General features: G+C 37.1%; 1 protein-coding gene across 4 annotated transcripts in view; it reads right to left on the bottom strand.

Annotated features, from left to right (window-relative positions):
- ITGA1 (integrin subunit alpha 1) overlaps positions 1–22,475 on the bottom strand; it is a 154,706-nt gene that overhangs the window by 27,989 nt on the left and 104,242 nt on the right. For all 4 annotated transcript variants that reach the window (XM_081517739.1, XM_081517741.1, XM_081517740.1 and 1 more), the window contains 6 exons: positions 19,796–19,869; positions 18,718–18,862; positions 13,663–13,805; positions 9,538–9,681; positions 8,164–8,421; positions 5,533–5,663 (listed from right to left, as the gene is read on the bottom strand). In XM_081517739.1, coding sequence (XP_081373865.1) covers positions 5,533–5,663; positions 8,164–8,421; positions 9,538–9,681; positions 13,663–13,805; positions 18,718–18,862; positions 19,796–19,869 — 895 coding nt within the window. The remainder of the gene's footprint in view (positions 1–5,532; positions 5,664–8,163; positions 8,422–9,537; positions 9,682–13,662; positions 13,806–18,717; positions 18,863–19,795; positions 19,870–22,475) is intronic.

Genomic DNA, 22,475 nt, shown 5'->3' with positions numbered 1-22,475 from the left:
GAACCAAAACCATATTTTCAGCACCTTCGAGTTTGTTCCCAGCCTGGGAAGAGTCCAGAGGACCCCTGGACAACTTTGTTGCACTCTAATACTTGTCTGTTCTTCTTGTAGGGTCAGCCCTGCTCCTGTTTCTGGGAAAGAGAAGCAGAATACCACAAGAAGCACAGCGCTATTTATTATTATACACATGCTATTTATTATTCATTTACATTTTAAATTAACTTGTATAGAAGACATATTATTTTCTCTGTTTTATATGTAACCAAGACTTTGAGAGATTATTTTGTCAGAAGCTGTCCAGGGATTTAAACTAGGATTTAAAACCCAGTCTTTCTAATTCCAATGTCCGGTGATTTCCACTAATCCAAAGTGAGAGCACAGTAATCCCAAATTAGACAGAGAGTATATGGAGCCTGAGGTCAATGCCTTAGAATGAAGCCAGTAGAACTGTTATATACCTTTATCTGGCTTCTCCTTTGCAATCAGACTGGCTCTTAGAATCTGCCTGCCAATGCAGGAGATGTGGGTTCAATCCCTGGTTGGTAAGATGCCCTGGAGAACGGAATGGCAACCCACTCCAGTATTCTTGCCAGGAGAATCCCCTTGGACAGAGGAGCCTGGTGAGTTACAGTCCATAGGTTGCAAAAGAGTCAGATATGACTTAGTGACTAAACAACAACAACGATCTTGTGAATGCATAGGACTCTGCCTATGTTTTTGCATTTAAAAAAATTTCATTTTTTCTCCTAAAACAATTTACCCATAGAAAATATGAAAACATAATAAAAAAAACAAAAATACAAATCAGTTGTAATTCTATCACCCAGCACTAATCACCAAATAAATATATATATATACATAGAGAGAGAGAGAGAGAGAGAGAAAGTGTATCCACACACATATGGATATACAAACACTGGCCCAGATACATATATAAGCATACCTACTTAAAAATATTATAAGCAACTTTCCAATATTTATGTTTTTTTGAGAACATTAGGAGAGTTCCAGGGACGGAGGAGCCTGGTGGGCTGCCATCTATGCGGTTGCACAGAGTTGGACACGACTGAAGCGACTTAGCAGCAGCAGCAGCATACTATTCCAACAAATGCATGAACCATAATCTATTTATTCAAACTTTTCTTACTGGATATGTATCTTAACTCCTTAAAAAAATCTAAAACCTACAGCACTATGATTATTCCAAATATCATACATCTCTAATCATAGATTTTACCTTTAAAAAATTTTCAATTCAATTCAGTTGCTCACTCATGACTGACTCTTTGCGACCCCATGGACTGCAGCACACCAGGCTTCCCTGTTCATCACCAACTCCTGGAGCTTGCTCAAACTCATGTCCATCGAGTCGGTGATGCCATCCAACCACTTCATCCTCTGTCTTCCCCTTCTCCTCCCGCCTTCAATCTTTCCCAGAATCAGGGTCTTTTCCAATGAGTCAGCTCTTCGCATCAGGTGGCCAAAGTATCAGAGTTTCAGCTTCGGCATCAGTCCTTCCAATGAACACCCAGGACTGATCTCCTTTAGGATGGACTGGGTTGATCTCCTTGCAGTCCAAGACACTCTCAAGAGTCTTCTCCAACACCACAGTTCAAAAGCATCAATTCTTTGGTGCTCAGCTTTCCTTATAGTCCAACTCTCATATCCATACATGACTATTGGAAAAACCATAGCTTTGACTAGATGAACCTTTGTTGGCAAAGTAATGTCTCTGCTTTTTTAATATGCTGTCTAGGTTGGTCATAGCTTTTCTTCCAAGGAGCAAGCGTCTTTTAATCTCATGGCTGCAGTCACCATCTGCAGTGATTTTTGAACCCCCCCAAATAAAGTCTCTCACTATTTCCATTATTTCTCCATATATTTTGCCATGAAGTGATGAGACCAGATGCCATGATCTTAGTTTTCTGAATGTTGAGTTTTAAGCCAACTTTTTCACTCTCCTCTTTCACTTTCATCAAGAGGCTCTTTAGCTCTTCTTCACTTTCTGCCGTAAGGGTGGTGTCATCTGCATACCTGTAGTTATTGATATTTCTCCCTACAATCTTGATTCCAGCTTGTGCTTCATCCAGCCCAGCATTTCGCCTGATGTACTCTGCATATAAGTTAAATAAGCAGGGTTACAATATAGAGCCTTGACATATTCCTTTCCTGATTTGGAACCAGTCTATTGTTCCATGTCCAGTTCTAACTGTTGCTTCCTGACCCATATATATATTTCTCAGGAGGCAGGTCAGGTGGTCTGCTATTCCCATCTCTTTAAGAATTTTCCACACAGTTGTGGAAACACAACTGTTTGTTGTGTTGGTTGTGATCCACACAGTCAAAGGCTTTGGCGTAGTCAGTAAAGCAGTAGATGTTTTTCTGGAACTCTTTTGCTTTTTCAATGATCAAACGGATGTTGGCAATTTGATCTTTGGTTCCTCAGCCTTTTCTAAATCCAGCTTGAACACCTGGAAGTTCAACGTTCACATACCGTTGAGGCCTGGCTTAGAGAATTTTGAGCATTACTTAGTTGTGTATGAGATGAGTGCAATTGTGCAGTAGTTTGAAGATTCTTTGGCATTGCCTTTCTTTGAGATTGGAATGAAAACTGACCTTTTCCAGTCCTCTTGCCACTGCTGAGTTTTCCAAATTTGCTGGAATATTGAGTGCAGCACTTTCACAGCATCATCTTTTAGGATTTGAAATAGCTCAGCTGGAATTCCATCACCTCCACTAGCTTTGTTTGTGGTGATGCATCCCAAGGCCCACTTGACTTCGTATTCCAGGATGTCTGACTCTAGGTGAGTGATCATGAAAAGCTTTTTTGTACAGTTCTTCTGTTGTATTCTTGCCACTTCTTCTTAATATCTTCTGCTTCTGTTAGGTCCATACCATTTCTGTCCTTTATTGTGCCCATCTTTGCATGAAATGTTCCCTTGGTCTCTCTAATTTTCTTGAAGAGATCTCTAGTCTTTCCCATTCTATTGTTTTCTTCTATATCTTTGCATTGATCACTGAGGAAGGCTTTCTTATCTCTCCTTGCTATTCTTTGGAACTCTGGATTCAAATGGGTATATCTTTCCTTTTCTCCTTTACCTTTAGCTTGTCTTCTTTTCTCAGCTACTTATAAGCCCTCCTCAGACAACCATTTTGCCTTTTTGCATTTCTTTTCTTGGGGATGGTCTTCATCACTGCCTCCTGTGCAATGTCAGGAACCTCTGTCCATAGTTCTTCAGACACTCTGCCTATCAGATCTAATCCCTGTCACTTCCACTGTATAATTATAAGGAATTTGATTTTGGTCATACCTGAATGGTCTAGTGGTTTTCCATACTTTCTTCAATTTAAGTTTGAATTTTGCAATAAGAGGGTAAAATTTTTTAAAAAGAACATTTTAAGGCTCTTTAACACTTTAGTGACAAAGGCTTGCTAATGGGTTTTAACCAGTTTACCCTTTCACCAGCAATGAGTGAGTGAATGAAAATGTGTAGTTTGGATCCTTCAGGCTGAAGGTTGCCTTGACCTCTTCCCACACCACACCTCCTCTCTGTTCCACACATATCTTTACAGCGTCTATGGCTCAGTCTAGCCCACAGGATTGGGCTGGACGTCCCTGACTGCTGTGTGGGCCTCTATTTATCGCCTGCCAGCTGTATCCACTCTGAGTTCCCCCTTCAGCACTGCAAATCTTGGTCTTCATGTTTTATTATGCTGGCTTGGTCCATTTTGCTGTGTGATGTCAGGAACCTAACTCTGTCATTCTGGCCCATCAATGATAAAGCCTTGACTGGGGGCAGGAGAGGCCAGAAACAAGTTTTCAAGGCTTTGAAAGTAGCCCTTGACACAACTTGGAGAATAAAAATTGCCCTTAAAACATGTGTATATTTTTTAATACAAGGAGGTGAATACAATAAATATTTGTGGGTAAAGATTATCCTAATGCAGTAACCCAGAATTAGCAGTTCAAACAAAAACTAGATGTATTTCTTGTTCCCCAAAACGGTGACTTCTGGTCTGGAGCCTTGGTTTTCAGTGGGCTTCCCCAAAAGTCACAGATCATGCTGCCTAGCATTCTCCTTTCTTAGGCATTCTCATTTCCTTCTGCTACACAGTTAAAAGCTTTTAAAAAGCATAAACTCTGTGTAGTTTATTTGACCATTAGTTCTTAGGGATTATCTTAAATTATGACAAAGTCATATTTTTCAAGTCTCTATCTTCACCTCTTTCATAATTTTCTTTACTATCCTTCTACATAAAATTTGAAAAAAGACCATCTGAATTGCACTAAACTAATGATTAATTTGAAAGAATCAACATATGGACTTTCCATCAAGGCATAGGTGAAAACATTTTTTAATTTATTAAATCCTTTTATATGTTTTAACAAAGTTTGTGACATTTTTCAAAATTGTCACACAAATTTCTCATAAGGTTATTGATATTTTATTGATTTTATTTACATTTTTATTTGAAACAATCACATTTTTTTCAAATAGAACACTTTGAAATTGTCTTTTAACTAGTTAAAGCTAGTTATTAATGCCATTAATTAATAACTATTATTTTATTAATAAGCTAACTAATTAAATGGCATCAATGAATATATCTGACCATTGATGAGAATTTTACAATTAACTGAAATTAATTTGGGGATGCAGGCATTTTAAAGACTGAGAGAAGATACTATTGTATATGCTTTTACACTTGACCAACAATATAGTCAGTCAATGATGCACGAAAGTCTAGTTCTATGCACTACATAAATGAATGAAGAGTCAGTTATCCCTAAAAGCTTGTAAGTAACTTAAATTTAGGGAAACTTTCTTGTTTATATACATCCTATATGAGGCCCTCTTTTCCCCTATCCCCTCCTCTGAGCACAATGACAATCACATAATAGATGACCCACATTAAGATTTGATTCTACTTGTTCCTTTAATATAGGTGCTTTATATTTAAGATTTATCAGTTTCTCAGATTCCCAAACTGCATAATTTTTTTCTGAATATTGGAGCAAAAAAAGAAATGGACATTTTGCTTACAAACTCTGATCATACACTGAGCTCTGGTTGTTTAGTCACTAAGTTGTATCCCACTCTTGTGACTCCATGGGCTGTAGGCTGCCAGGCTCCTCTGTCCATGGGATTTTCCAGGCAAGATTACTGGAGTTGCTATTTACTTCTCCAGGGGATCTTCCTGACCTATCTGTAAAATATTATCAGATTAACTGGATGTTATTAAAATACATGCCTGCCAATGTAGGAGACATAAGAGACTGGGGTTCAATCCCTGGGTCAGGAATATCCCTTGGAGGAGGGCATGGCAACCCTCTCCAGTATTCTTGCCTGGAGAATCCCATGGACAGAGGAGCCTGGCGAGCTACAGTCCATAGAGTCACAGAGTCTGAAGTTGCCAAGACACGACTGGTGCGACTTAGCACACACGCACTCAGGCAAGGACTCAGTAATGTGTCATGTTAATTTGTGGTTGTTGTGGACCAGATTAATTGGATGTTATTAAAATACATACCAGAAGAGGGCGGCACCACCAAGGCCCCCAATAGTGACATCAGTCAGACCGTCACCATTTAAATCCATTTCTCCGTGAATAGACTGGCCAAAAAATTTCAGTGTCTCGCCATCTCCCCCTGATGGAATACGCTGTGAAAATACCAACAGAGAGTTTTTAATGTCAGAAGAGTCTCTTGAAAAACCGTTTCAAATAAATCTGAGAACTTCGATTGGTTGACAAAAAATTAAAATGAGAGATCTTTTGGAAACCTGCCCAAAAGGCCCCTCATGTGGGGACAAGAGGAATTACTCAGATGTTCCCAAAGGATATTCTTTTTATAGTGCAGACAAAATCATTTCAGGGTTATTGACGCCAGAGAGAGGGAAAAATATTATATAACATCATCTTGTCTAATCCTCAAGGAAAACGTTATGAGTAATTGGCTCTGCTTTCTAGTTTCTGTTCAATTCCATTACACAGAGATATTTAAAGGTACTGGAAACACATCATACAAGCAAGAGGGGGAGTGGAAAATTATCCTAGGGTCAATTTGGGGTTCACTGAACTTTGAGGCTGGGTATAAATACTATATTCCATCAAATACATTCTTCAATATGTGATCTTTACTACCTGTCAAAAATGGTACTGAAAGTCACGAGCATAATAGATTCTATATCATTCACATGTATCCACAGTATCCACAGTGTTGGGAAGCACAAATGAATAGGGAGTTCTCATGCACATTACCATACATAATACGATTGGCATCTGCACTTCCTAACTTAGCTCAGGTTCAAGCTGATAGCATTTTAACAGAACCTGATGGCAGGGAGTCCTGCCTGACAAACTCTCCCTAAACTTGGAGTCTCCTTATCCTATCTTCCACTTAAATGTCAATAAAATTTAAGAAGCCAAATAAGGCAAAGCAAATGAAAACATTTTTCAAGCCTAAAGGGGTTGTTGTTCATTGGAAATTGTTTCCTTATATTTTTCAGCAGAGAAATCAGGAGTTATTGATCCCACTGCTTCTGGAGATTGACTTGATTCAGTTTGATTCTGGATCATTCCATACACAAGCAGCACCTCTAGTTACCATAGAAATGAAAACACATTTCTCACCTATTGTTGGGAAAGCATTCTGCCAATAATTAAACAAACTCCTCTAATATTCTTTATTGTTTTTGTGCTTAAAGCTGCATCTTGATTTATCATCATTTTACAAAATAATTGCTTAAGAGAATCTAGTCTACTTACTAATGATTTTAAAATCCTTATTTTTATATCGCGAATGCCACTCCATTAAGTTTGAAGGATTGAACCGGAATGAATAATGTGAAGAACACAAGAAAGAAACCCCTTCTTCCAGTACCTGATTCCATCACACTCCAATAGTTAATATTGCCTGTTTCCAGTTACGAACTACCATGAAGATTTTTAACAGAGGCAAATCACTTATTAAACAGATAGTAGTGTTGTTAGTGAAAATATGTTACTGAAATATGCCCTTTATTTTGTTTTTCACTATTAATGCCATTATGACAATGAAAAATTAAGGACAGCTTCACAAGACATGAATAGATTTTGAGAATTCTGTTGACTATGGAGCCAAAGAACATTTACAAAATAAAAAGAAATAATTAATGTTCTGTTTTTCTTTTCATATGTTAGAAAAGTAGTGAATTCTATTTTATTCATAAGTAATGCCCAATTAACTATGGTTACTTAAAAACAGACAATTACATTAGAAGAATCCCTTTAAATTCTTTTACTTTTGTAATACATAAAACACTTCTGTAAATGGACATTTTTCTCATGTAGGAAAAAGTTCTAATTTATATATTAGGCTCTAATTTATAGAGTCATTAGCTGACAATAAATTTAAATCAAGAACAATAGAAATCCCCTGCAGGTTAAGCTTAATTATTCAGATTTTTTCCAAGAGGGATTACTTGGTAGAAAATTATAAACCTTCAGAAGTCCAAATTCATTTTTATGAAAATACACCAATTTAATTCATAAATATAAACTTAATGTGATTTTATTATAAAAACATGGGTACTGAATATAAAAACAATTTCTTCTCCTTTATTGGCTAAATCATATAATTACTATTCTTTTACTCAGAAAGTGGTACCCTCTGTTTAGGATCAGACACACTGTAGTTGGTAAATAGCATCATTAAAAAGTGCTCTTTTGTTTGCTTTTTTACCATTTCAAAAGATCAAGTCAATTGTAAAGCAATTATCCTTCAGTTAAAAAAAAAAGATCAAGTCATGAAGACAAGGCATATAACAACAGAAGAGAAAAACTAGACAAAACAATAAAATATTCAATACAAGTAATTCTGCTATGAAGAAAACTTAGAAATCTAGTTTCCCAAGAGTCAGAAGAAAAAATGAAATAGTTCATGAAGCAAGACAAGTGATGCCTGGTATTGAACCCATTTATCAATTAAGGGCAAGAATCACAGGATTAGAAATACGTGAATAATATAATAAACCAATGCTTTTTCAATGACTAATAAAACTAAAAAAACCCATACATTTCTACTGACTGTATGACTATATACCATTACTGTATTTTGGACATGCACACCTGTTACACTAAAATAATAAATAAATAAAGGAATCTGTACATTTCACTTCTTACTTGTGCATACTCTTCCCTTATAGTCTTGCCATTTCCGTGATAAATGTACACAGCTCCTCCGTGATCATCTTCCAGGGGCGCTCCAATCACGATGTCATTAAATCCGTCAAGGTTGAGATCTTTCACAGCAGCAATAGCTGTTCCAAAACGAGCCCCACATGGCTCGTTTTTGTTTTGCTTTGTGCATGAGTTGTGCTTCAGAGATGAACAGCAAGTCTGCTTAATGGGTTCCAGGCTCATTTGATATTCAAACCTTGTCTGGAAGAAAGATAAACAGAATCCTTATGGATTTCTGTCATAACTACAGCAGAGCAAAGCTTTAAAGTATGTACTAAATCAGTGCTATTAAAAACCATTTGTACCTGAGGGTAAAGTTTGCAAAATTTCTTAAGAAGTGTGTCATTCTGAAAGCAAAGTTAGAAATTTCCAAGAACAGATTGGAGGAGTGTAGGTAAGGATGTACTGAGGATTTTAATGGAGTCTCTTTCTAATGTAATTGAGTGAGTATATAATTCAACAGAAGCATTTTAAAGCTGAAGAGCTGAATTTTTAAATTCTCAATTTGTGTCACTATCTTTTTTTTATCCATTATTGTGTTTTTAGGACAAGTCTCTCTATATTCTTCCCTATAAAGGACAGAAATGATGAACAGGAATACCGTTTCTTGGGAAAAAGGGAAAAACAGTACAGGACCAAAAAATATTGACAGGAGGAATAAAAAAGAAGATAGGAAGAAAGATACATAATTTATTATTTAAAATAATTAATTGGGAAAGACTAAAATTTAACAAGCTAAATGTACATCTTTGCTGTAAACAGAAAAAATTCTTCTAATGAAGAAGTCAAGAATTATTTCTCTTAGCAATTGATGTCTGAAGCTAGGATCAGAAAAACAAAAATCTCACTGCAGCTGAATGAAATATTCCAAAGACCACAGCAGTCTGCTAAGTGTTTGGTGTGACTGCCTTAACATTCACTACTTTTCTGCAGTCTCTCCTCACTCCTCCCTTTACACACACACATGTGCCCATACACACTCACACAGAGCTTGAACTATTAATGTGACCCACTTCTAGACCAGAGCTCACAAATGATTGCCCTGAGAATTTAGCAATTCCGTGAAATTTATTTGTCTTTATTCTATATACTCTTAATAAAGTTCACATTTATAAGCAGAAAATATCTAACTGTTGGAGTTATTTTGCTACAATTCTAAATGTTCATTTAGAGGCTGAGGGGTTAGTGAGGTAGATTGGCCCCGAAAGCTTCTTTGTTCCTTTTGCCAAAGTGAGTGAAAAATTAGAACATTATTAACTGAAATTTTAAGAAACAAAGAAAGAGATTTTCCTGAATTTCTACCAAAGTTACCATTACCTGATTCAGAGCATAGACATACACTTTTCCTTGTTCTTCCTTCTCTCTTCCCATGAACATGGGAGCCCCGACTAGAAGAATGTCAGTATTAGAATCTTTATCAATGTCAATTGTCGTTAAAACACTTCCAAAGTAGGAACCGATCTAGGACACAAGACAAAACAGAACAAAACAGCCTGATAAACATCAGAACTTCTCAAGGAAACTAAAAACCTGCATTTCTCTTATACCAATTGAGAAGAGTATCTGGGACTCAGATGACAAAAGAAATTAAATAGAAATTGATGCTACCTGAGAGCTCTTTATTCGTTTTGCATGAAGTTAATGAATATTAGTCAGTTCCATCCAGGAGGATGAGCAGCTGTAATATTAGAGTCTGTAGCTTGAGAATAAGAGTAAGGATTTTCTTTGGATTTTTACCCTAACTTCTCTTCTGCACAAATTAGAAAAGACCAGTAAAAATACAACAATTTTTTAAATGAAATCAACAATACAAGGCATTTCCCAGTGGCTTCAGTATATGCTTAAATACAGTAAGATGAAAATATATACTGAAATACACCACAAGGAACTGAATAGTCTTGGAATGTTGGGGCAGCATATTTTACCTTAGAATCTCAGAAGACTGTCTACTTGACAGAATGGCTAAGTCTTGTCCCAGCAGCCACGGGAGATAGAGGAATATAAAAGGATTGCCGGGGGACCATGGTCTAGCAGGATTACATGTTCTCTTTAATGACAGGAATGAGTTTTAGAGAAATCCAGGGTACTTGTGCTTCATTAAGTGCAATAACTTTCCCAAATATTGACCTGTGTTTGAAATTTGATGCTCTTATAATTTTCTCTTTGAAACTTCCTGTCTTGGCCTCCATGATGTTACTTTTGCTCTCCTGATTCTACCACTATATCATAGATCATCCTTTCATTTTGATGACTCCTTTCTCTCCTTCCATCCCCTAGATTGTGACCTCCCCTAAGTTCAGACCTGCAACTATTCCATTCCCTTAGATAATTAATCCTTCCCTAACAATCCCCACTATCTTAACTGGCAAATTTCACTCCATCCTCCACAAGACCCCCAGTTCTACACTTTTACACATTGCTAGACATTTAGACAGTTGCTAGACGCTGATTTTTTGAATGTCCTTTTCTCACAGGCTTATGAAGGGTTTAAAAAGTCTTTGCTTTTTAGACTGAATTAATTACAAACATAACTAAAAAATTTTAAGATCTGACAATATTGGCCCTTCATTCTTACATGGTAATAGCCACCCAGGGTTGAGCAGGGGCTAAGCCACAAGCTGCCCAGGCCTTGGCTCCCACTTCCTGTTGTCTTTTGCCCAGCAGCTTCTTCATTGGCTCTACCTCCCAGCCACCTGCAACCATTTGAATCTGTGCTCACTGTTATAGAAAACATGTCTAAAACCAAATATCAGTAAAAAAAAAAAAAAAAAATTAAATTGCTTAAGTCGCTGACATTTTAATCATGGTGCCTTCTTTCTCCCAGACTTGAAACTCAAATTTTTCACGATTTATATCATTTGTGATACTCTCCTCAAATGCTCATAAGTATTTTTTTTTTTTTTACAAATTTTACATTTTCTGTCTTTCAAACAATTAATAGAGTGATAACAGATCTATGGGGCTTCCCTGGTGGCTTAGTGGTAAAGAATCTGCCTGCAATGCAAGAGATGCAGGAGATGTGGGTTTGATCACTGGGTCAGGAAGATTCCCTGGAGAAGGAAATAATGCACTCCAGTATTTTTGCCTGGGAAATCCCATGAACAGAGGAGAGTGATTGCCTATAGTCCATGGGGTCACAAAGAGTTGGACACGACTGAGCAACTGAGCATGCAAGTATACAACAGACCTAAGATGTCATCCAAATGATTTATTTTACAATCTTGTCAACTCTTCCTTATTTATGTCTGCCACATCCCTTCCTTTTCCACTTTTATTGTTGATCTATCATTTCAGGTTCTTTTCACCTCATCCTTGACCTCCAACAAGAGCCTTATTTTTATTGTTGATGCATTTTCTGATTATGGGCAAAAGGCTAATAACACCCTCTCACCTGCTAAATGAGAATCTGACCTTTGGCTTACTCTAACTGTGTAATATGATGAGAGAAGGATTTCAACTACAACACTTAGCAACATTGAGTGTGGTGACAAAACCTCTGATTGGGACGTTGCATTTAGGCTGGGGGGAATGATATATACTTGATGGAAATAATATACTTTGGGCTTCCTAGAAAGCAGTGACTCTTGACCTTCATGCCTTTAACAAGACCCAGGGAAGCAATGTCTATGGAGCTACTAGAAAAGATCTTGCCTCCTGTAGGGCTTTAAAGCCAGGGCAGCAAATGAACCTGTTTGAAGCATCTGTCTCTTGGCACCTCAGCTGAGCCATTTTCTGGGTGCCTGTCAGGGTTCCTGCAGGAGAGGGAGGCTGGAACTGCCCTGCCCTTCTGAGTAGTTTGTGTGTGTGTGGTGGGGGGGGCAGGTAAACTAGAGAGTTGGAATATTTAGTGAAGCCCATGAATGCCTGCATCCCATGAGGAATAATACAATCTCATTCTAGAATACTTGGAAAATGCATAAAGCTATGAAAAAAGGAATAAAAATTACTTAAATTATCACAATTTAATAATAACCAACAATAGCATAGATGTTTCTTTCAATTTAAAAAATACTTATGTATAGTTATGTTTGCATATTGCATATATAATTTTTCTCAAATTACTTTAAGCTGGAGTCAAGATTGCCAGGAGAAATATCAATAACCTCAGATATGCAGATGACACCACCCTTATGGCAGAAAGTGAAGAAGAACTAAAGAGTCCCTTGATGAAAGTGAAAGAGGAGAGTGAAAAAGTTGGCTTAAAGCTCAACATTCAGAAAACTAAGATCATGGCATCCGGTCCCATCACTTCATGGCAGATAGATGGGGAAACAGTGGAAACAGTGGCTGACTTCATTTTTCTGGGCTCCAAAATCACTGCAGATGGTGACTGAAGCAATGAAATTAAAAGATGCTTACTCCTTGGAAGGAAAGTTATGACCAACCTAGATAGCATATTAAAAAGCAGAGACATTATTTTGTCAACAAAGGTCCATCTAGTCAAGGCTATGGTTTTTCCAGTAGTCATGTATGGATGTGAGAGTTGGACTATAAAGAAAGCTGAGCGCCGAAGAATTGATGCTTTTGAACTGTGGTGTTGGAGAAGACTCTGGAGAGTGTCTTGGACTGCAAGGAGATCAACCCAGTCCATCCTAAAGGAGATCAGTCCTGGGTGTTCATTGGAAGGACTGATGTTGAAGCTGAAACTCCAATACTTTGGCCACCTGATGCGAAGAGCTGACTCATTGGAAAAGACCCTGATGCTGGGAAAGATTGAGGGCAGGAGGAGAAGGGGATGACAGAGGATGAGATGGCTGGATGGCATCACTGACTCGATGGACATGGGTTTGGGTGGACTCAGGGAGTTGGTGATGGACAGGGAGGCCTGGCGTGCTGCGGTTCATGGGGTCGCACAGAGTCGGACACGACTGAGTGACTGAACTGAACTGAACTGAATAGTCAATATTATCAAAAGAGAATTCTCTGATTTTACATGTTACAAATTATTTCCCATCAACTCCAGGAGAAAATCTGAATTCTTTACACTACCACTCAAAACCTCACACAATTGGGGCCCACTTCTTTTTAACTGGCTCTTTCTATCTACATTGTCTTTCCTCTAGACTAGCCCACATTTTATCTCCTAGGAAGACTTTCTGTACCAATCCTAGCTTATGGCTCTTTCCATCTTCTGGATTTACTACCTGTGGCACGGCACTTTCATGCTTCTTACTGTTTGAGATTCCTTTTGCATTTATTTATATGTCTGTATCTACATCAGTATCTATTTTTCTTACCTCTATCTCCATCCAGCTGAAATTTTCCTGATGCCAAAGATGCAGATAAGTTTACATACCTCCAAGACACCTAACACAAGACCCTATATACATGGACGTTGATTATGGGGGTGCTGGTTTTTAAAAAGTTTTGGACAACAGATAATTCAATTTACACAGGAAGCATATGAATGGATTAATTTAAAACAACAAGTTTGAAGCTTACCTGTTCTCCATTGAGTGTCTGGAGAATCCTGATGTGTCTGCCCTCCATCCTGTAGATGACAACCTGGCCTGTATGATTGTACCTTGGCTGTCCAGCAATGTAGAGCACATCTCCAGGAATAGTGGCAGAGTTTACTGTGTAACCTAACAAAAGAGAGACGCCAGATATACTCGCTGGCCCCTTAGAGTCTGCATGGAATAAATTAAGATCTATTTTAAATGACTGGGAGAATCATTTTTATATGTTTATATGGACATCTCGTGTTTTGAAAATAAATGTTTTCTTTAATGCAGGTGAATTTGTGTTGGTTAGAGCTTTTAGTTTGTTCCCTGATTATCTACCACAGTTGCTTCATTCTGAAATGTATTTTCCTTCAAACCTTAGATTTTCACTATTAAAAGGCACAAATGATATAACAATGACAGAAAAACACACATACATACACACACATACACAACTCTAGTAATCTCAATTTACTCTTTGGTAATAAACCAACTGTACCTCATTCGGATGCATGTGTTTATGTTATAGAAATTGACAATTTTATACAGTTGGAATCATAGTAAATGTAAACCTTTTCTGTATCATTGTCTAGGTTTTTAACTGTAATTTTAAGTGGCTGAGGCTTATTTATCTGAATTAAAGTGTAAATGCCTTGTGTTTACACCTCAGGACCCTTTCCTGATGAAATGGTGGAATTTACGTGGCTTTTACTTTTTTGGCATAACACTTAAGTCTGCAAAGACATCTTTGAGCACTTACTTTTTTTTCTTTCTTTTGGACTTTTTTGATGACAAATTTCAAGGAATAGATTACCAGATCAAATTTTTAATGGTTCTTATAACATCTGACAAATTGTTTCCAGAATATTTGTACTAATTCATTCCATGAACAGCCATTGGAGAGGGTAGTTTCACCAAAATTTCACAAACATTAGGTATATAACTATTATTTAAAATTGTGGATACTCTAATAAATGTTAAACAATATACCTTGCTGTGATTTTAATTTTCATTTGTTTGATTAAAAGCGAGCTTGAATAACTATCTCTCATGTTTAATCATTCCTCTTTTTAATTGAGCTTTCATGCCCTTTAAAATTTTAAAGTCTTTAAGACTGATTATTATTAATTTTGAGTGAAGAATTAGATTTATTGTTTGTATGTTTAGAGAACAGAGCTAAACAAACATAAAAATTACCATGTGCAGATTTCAACTCTACCGAAGGAAGAAATGTGACTGTGACTAATGTGACTGTGAATGTTACCTGTGACTAAGCTAAATAAAAAGACTTCAAAAATATCTTCAAAACAAACAAAAAGTCATCTTATCACACTGTCAACAATATACTCCCAAATTTCCTTTTCTGGGCAGAGAAGAGTCATCTATTATCAATATGTGGTCAGGAGTAAAGGTTCTCAATTTTTTTTGCTTGCAGCAGTATCTTTCAGTCTTGAATTCTCGAAGTCTGCTTTAAGCAAACCATTAACTCAAGGTTTTTGAGAATAATTGATTTAGAGTTGTTTAAGATTTTTTGTTTTTAAAGAATTTAATCATATAATCACTCAGAATACTAAAAATACTATAGTTTTATTTATCAAATAGAGTTATTATTTAATATATTATTAAATGTGGTGTTAATGTGTGAACTTCCGTAGAGTGGTGACAATGTCATTTACATCTTTGAGGATGTCAATATCTTTGTGCACAATAGATTTAATGTTGTAACTGTTCAGTACTAATTAGTAGTAGTATTAATATCAGCTACTCTTAGTAGCTATATAATATACTTGTATTAGTTTTCTATTGCTGCTATAACAAATTACCACAAACTTGATGGCTTAACACATCACGATTTTATTATCTTATAGAGTCGGAAATCAGCCATAGGTCTCCTTGGGCTAAAATCATGGTGTTGGTAGGGCTGGGTTCTTTCAGATGCTACAGAGGAGAATCTATTTCTTGCCCATTGTGGCTTCTAGAGACCACACACATTCCTTAGCTTGTGGCACCCATTTTCCATTTTTAAAGCTAATAATATTAATCTCTCTGACCATTTTTCTATGGTTCTGTCTCTCCCTGTCCACATTCAGGAAAGCTTCTCTGATTTCAAAAACTCATGTGATGAGATTGGGGCCAACCAGGTATCCTAGGCTAATCTCTCAAGTCAAGATCCTTAACTTAATCACATCTGCAAAGTCCCTTTTGTCACATAAGATCTAAGTCTGGGAATTAGAACATGGACATCTTTGGGGTCTATATTCTGCCTATCATAATACTAATAAAAGGATTCATAACGTAACAATAAAGAAAGAAAGAAAGTGAAGTCACTCAGTCGTATCTGACTCTTTGTGACTCCATGGACTGTAGCTTACCGGGATTCTCTGTCCATGGGATTTTCCAGGCAAAAGTACTGGAGTGGGGTGCCATTTCCTTCTCCAGGGAATCTTCCCAACCCAAGGATTGAACCCAGGTCTCCCGCATTGTAGGCAGACACTTTACTGTCTGAGTCACCAGGGCAATGCATATATATATATATAACAATAGACAACACTTACTGAGGGTCAACTATCACAACACTAAGCACCTTACAGGGATTATTATTCTCATATTCATAACAATGCAAATGTTATATACCTGTGTCTATAAACTATTTTTTATAAATAAGAAAATCAAGGCTTTGAGGAATAAAGTAATTTGCCTAAAGTGATAACCAGGGGCAGAGTCAGAAAACAAACTCAAGACTCCTATGACCTCAGAATATCTCTGTACTGTCTGACTGCATACCTAGTGCCACAATCACTTCAAGTCACTTCAAGTATGATGGGATCAGCAGCTTTATAATTTTTATTTTTATGTGCATGATGTTCCATCAAGTGGATTTACCATTTACTTCACTATTCTCATATTTTTGAACATTTAGGATATGTCATTTTCTTCAATATTATAAGTAACAATACAATGAAAACAACCATTCTCTCGGCATTCTTAAATAACTGATTTTCCCTTTAGGTTAGATCCTCAAAAGTGAAATTTCTAACTCAATATGGTGTAAACATTTTTATGAGAACAAATGTTCTCCAATTCTTCTATCTAGGATAGAAAGAAACCTTATGCTAAACTGGTTCTAGATTTCAAGGTATTTCACATATTAATAGAACAGTCTCACAGACTCACAGGACATGAAGAACCTTTAGAAACTATCTAACCTAACCTCCTGTCCTCTTTTTAGGTATTGTATCTCATAGCTCATATTATACTACCAGTGACTGGTTGGTTCTGTACTGTCTCTTATCCAAAACGATAAGCTTCATCAGTACAGGAGTAAATTTCCCTTATTTATCTTGTTATCCTTAATTTACAGCTGAATGTTTGACACACTGCAGGCACTTATTATTTTTAAGTGTTTTCTTGATCAGCCCAGAATCAGCATTTTGGTATGGTGAAATGAACACTGGAATAAGAATAAAAAACCCTAGATTCCAGTTTCAGATTTGCCATAGTTAGCTATGATATAATATTTCTAGTACTCAGTTTCTTAACTTGGCAAATTAGATGTGTACCAATTACTTTCTAAGATCTCTTTTAATGCTAAAACTGAATACGAATTTTAATACCAACCCCTTTATTTTACACCACAATCCTTCAAATATTTAAAAGACATGCAGTGTACACTGTTTTCTAACCACCATTTTTTTCAGGCTTGGTGGGGAGAGGGATGGGTAGATGGGGATTGTATTCAGATTTATAGCCTTTAGATAATTTTTTACTGGTGATTCTAGTTTGGCATTTTCTTTTATAATGTGTGATGTTTAGGACAAAGCTTAGAGTATTCTAGCTGCTCTCTGACTAAGGCAGAATGAAATAGGACATTTATGAGAAATAGACTAGACTTCTGTTAGTGCAGTTCAACAACATGTCTTAAGGGGATTTAGCACTCACATTATACCTGCTGCTAACTGTTATATATTTTTAATTACCAAAACTCCTCAGACTCTTTATTCTTCTTAAATTCTGTTGCCTCTAAAGCTTTAATACATGGCCTTGAATAAAAAGATGTACAGATGAGCCAGTAAAGAGAGAAGAGAAATGCTCCCCAAACGTTTGTTGAGTGAATAGAGAGAGCTGGGAAACCATATCCTGCGGGTCCTATCCATCCTGTGTGTGTGTTAGTCACTCAGTCATGTCCGACTCTTTGGGACCCCATGGACTGTAGCCCACCATACTCCTCTGTCCATGAATTCTCCAGGCAAGACTATTGGAGTGGGTAGCCATTGCCTTCTCCAGGGGATCTTCCTGATCCAGGGATCAAATCTGGGTCTCCTGCACTGCCGGCAGATTCTGTACCATCTGAACTGCCAGGGAAGCCCTTCCATCCTAGGCCCTCTCAACTGCTTACTGAGATGGACCAGTGATGGAAGAGTCCTCTGGTATCCCCCAGACAGTTCCCAGCCTGGCACAAATTCAGAATAAAGTGACACCAGACATACACCTCCTTATTCTAGGCAAGTCTTTGGAAAATCATTACATTACTGGGCTTCAGTTCAATATGTATCTGATTGTCAGCTAAGGTATTAAAAAAGAAGTCATGTGACAAAACAAGTAAAAAGTTTACCTTCCAAAATTAGGACCCATAGAGAGAAACTAATGATAAAAAATATTTAAGAGAATATGTGAGTCTGGTCTTCAGGGTAGGCTGAGTCAAGATTTCTTTTTCTACCTTTGCTTCCTGTTCACTGGGTCTGAAGCACTTGGTGACATTAACGAGAATACCAGACACAGAGAGACGTCAAAAAGTGTGAATTTCAGCTCAAATCCCTCCCTGTGTAGACAGTCCTTCTGAGAAAGACCCCTCATATTCTATTATTTTGACTGAGGTTACTCAGAGGCCTGGAAACTTTTATGGGTCCTATAAAACATCTAACTCATAGAAGTGATCTCTTTTACAAAGTCTGCCTATACAAGTATAAGCAAATAATGCTAAAAATTAAAAAAATACAAAACTTTTCTAAAAAACCAACCAATTGTAATTCTGTTAATTACATCCAAACTTTACCTAAATAAGAAGCAAGAGGTTCATTCTTCTTTGTGGACTCAACATTAAAGGTTGTGTTCTGGGGAATTACGCTTTGATCAGCCTTCCGCATGACGACTGTTCCGTTCCAATCATAGGCTCCTACTGCCCCAAGCATGATCCAGTCCTGATATCCAAACAGAGAAAACAACGATATTTAACAAAAACAGTAAGTGTAAACACATACATAGCATTAATAGTATGATAAGTATTGTTCAAAGTGCTTTACGTCTATTAAATCATAAAATTGTCCCAAAAGCTCACTGGGCTTGATTCCATTATTACCACCCCCATTCTACAGAAGTGGCAACTGAGGCAGAATAAGGAAATTTCCCTAGGTTATAGACTACAACTGCATCCTGAAATGTCGATATTCCTGTGCAGGGACCATGGTATTAGCACCTTTTCTTCCATCTACTATAAAGAATATATTTTCTAATTTGTCTTTTTGCTTTATGGCTGTTAAGAATTCTGGGTCTTGAACATGGACTTCTAGTAAGACCCTTGAATACTTTGACACTAAGAAAAAGATACATATCTTTAGCAAATATGTTAAATTAAATATTTTATTTAGTTAGATGTATAATTACAGAAGGCAGACCTCAAGCTGATTCATGATTATTAGTACAGTGTCGTGAGCTGTGTGTGTGATAACGTTTTCCTAATAAGAAGCCTGTGAAATGCTGTTTCCTTTTTTTAAAAATTATGACAACTAGTATCATTATTTTTTCTTATTAAGAGTTTTCTTTTCTATGTCCATTTTTAAAGTCTTTATTGAATTTGTTATGAGGTTGCTTCTGTTTTATGTTTTGGTTTTTTGGGTGTGAGGCATATGAGATCTTCTTGACCAGGGATCAAATTCGTACCCCCTGCACTGGAAGGCAAACCATTGGCCCACCAGGGAAGTCCCCTCTTTCCTATTTGGATTATAAACTACATGGTCTGAATAACGGCTCATGCCATGAACTGCAACTTGCATCTGTAATGCTGATGTCTCAGTGTTGACTTTGAGAAAGGAAACCTAAAAAAAAAGATGTTTTCTACCAAGTGGTCAATGTACCTGTGAATAATGAGCACTGAAGCCGGTCTGAGACATTTCCATCTCAAAAGATGCTGCCGACTGGTCAACTGTAGCTGTAACAGAGGAAGAGAGTCGCCTTTAGCACACTACTCATTTGCAGAAGACAGAGACCTAGTACCATCTGTGGTTTTGACCAACCAGAACTTCTAGCATCTTTAGAGCATTTTCAGCCCAAAGATTTCTCAACCCCAAATTCCTAGGCAGGGCTGGGTAGAGGACTGAGATGGTTAGCTTAAGGGCTGTGTCTCACATTCCTGACTGTTAGTTTCCCCACCCTCGCTGGAGGGGCTAAGAGGTCTCTGGTCATGCTCCTGTTCTCATACTCTGTCTCTGTCCGAGCCTATGGAGCTTGGGATCAACATGGTTGAAAGCTCTGTATCACACCCTCATGCTCTGGGTATCCTCCTAAGATTAGGCTAAACTTACTAAAATGTCAGAGAGCTAATAACATTTGATTCACATATTTAAAGAGGTTTCTTGATTCTACCAACCTCATTGTGTTTCCTTCGGTATATCCTCTCAGAATTCCACTGTTTGATAAGGGGTTTAGGGACTCTGGGTTTGTAGTTGCCCTGATGTCTGACTGTGGGTGTCACTCACAAATCAGGAGGGGTCTTTCTGACAGGTCTCCAAGCCACATGCCATTCGACCACACATTTTTTAAAGACCCTGTACCCATTTTGAAGCTCTTTACTGAAACACAGAAACAATCCGGAGGATTCTTTGGGAGTGTGCTGCTCTCAAAATATTCACCAAGCCAAAGCCACACCCTCCTAAGGGGATTAAGGGAATGATGATTTATTTGCTTTCAGGAGGGAATTACTGATTTATTTGGCCTTGCTGATAAGTTAAAAATAGCACATAATTTTTTAAAAGTCAATTTACTCTTTCACTGAGGTATGAAAGCAATCCAATTTGTGAAATCAAACTTATTTGCCAGTTATTTTACCTGCATAAAGTTGTTAACAAATACATCAGTAATTGCCTTTTAAAGGACTAGATTAAAAGGGGAAATCAACCAAGAATTCAACTATATCATTTTACTCTCACATATAAATTGTCCTCTAATTTCAATGATTAAAAGGCATTTTAACTTCAATTTGAAACTTATTTTGGTTTCACAGTGGTGTAAGGTGCTTTATGATTTATCTCTGAAAGATCAAAGAATGAAATAGTGGGGACCTACATATTTCCAGCACCTTCTCCTACTGCTGTTCTGTTTACAACTGAGAACAGACAGAAGAAAGTTCTGTGAAATTCTGCCTGCTCAGTCTTCATCCTGGTGAAGCACATCATGTATCCTTGAACTTCTTGCTGTCTACTTCTCCCTGGACTTGTTCATGGGCGTGGTTGTGCATTTTTCCCAAGGGCTTGATGGAAAAGGGGACATTAGTTTACCCATTTTATTGAGCAAAAGCTGGAGTGTTCACCTCACTAGGAGGCACTGTCCTTTGGCAAGAGTGATTTTCACACTTGCTGCTATTTGCCATCTAAAGATAAATGTTGATAGGAAATGGAGATTTCCCAAGTAACAAGGAAAGGTAGCCCTTTTGGATCTTATTATGAAAAAAATCAGAAATAAGCTAGTAAAAACACTGCTTTTGGTTAGCCCTGGAAGTATAATGATAAAGATACGGGAGACATTTTTTAACCTGTGGAGTTCCTTATAAGATGATTTCTTTTTTAAATATGGAGATACTTCTTGGAGTACATAGCTACTCCAATGTATAATCTTTATCTCATGGTGTGCTTAGGTTAGAAAGTACCTGAAAATGTCATTTAAAGCAGATGAATCCCTCCTCCATCCAATACCTCATACAGGCTTCATTCCTATACATCTTAGGTTATGTTTACTTACTTAAGATGAGATTTAGATATGTATTATAACTGTATTATGTATTTACACTATATTATGTTCAACTAAGTAATTTTTCTTTTAAATGATCTTTGTAGATTGTTTTTATCATACCTGGTCCTTGTTATTAAAAACTGAACATGCACAAGGACTTGGAAAACCTAATATAGCTCCTTAAGGCCAGCCAAAGTCATAATCCAGCATATCAGTAAATGATACTTGGATAGCTGTTGTGACACCAAGCCCACTTAAAAGTGACTTGTACACAAAACACGGAGAAGCGAGTTCATTAGAAGCAGCTGTGACTTTAGACTAATCAGGTGAGTGTTCTGTTTCTAAAGGCACAGGTTAAAGAAGCCAGGGCAGAAGGAAACCAGAAAAATTCAGTCTGGGTGGGCTGTAGATCCCCATCATCTCTGAAACAAACTTCCTCCTTATTGGTTGCAGTCCAGTCATGAAATCAACAGGGTGAGTCATAACCACATTTTTTTTTTTTAAATTGAAAGATAATAGAGTAGAATGGAAGTGATGAAACTATCAGAGTGCATCACATATAATAAGGGTTTGGGGAAATTTTTTTTATATGTATACATATGTGTGCACTGGGTCACAAAGCAAAATGTATTGATTTTCATAAGTCACTATAAAAAAAACTTTGAAAGCCATTACTCTAAACCGTCTTCTTTCCTTTCACTACTTTTAAATATTCTCTGTCCGTCACTTTCCCCAGCCACTTAATGCTCAGTTAAAATGGCCCACAGTTTTTCAGTGATGTCTCTTTCTCATTTTGTCTTTCTATTTCCC

This window comes from Giraffa tippelskirchi, chromosome 8 (genome assembly GCF_054371585.1).
Source record: "Giraffa tippelskirchi isolate mGirTip1 chromosome 8, T2T-mGirTip1v1.2.pri, whole genome shotgun sequence".
NCBI classification, from domain to species: Eukaryota; Metazoa; Chordata; class Mammalia; order Artiodactyla; family Giraffidae; genus Giraffa; species Giraffa tippelskirchi.
This window is presented reverse-complemented; position numbering and strand designations above follow the sequence as displayed.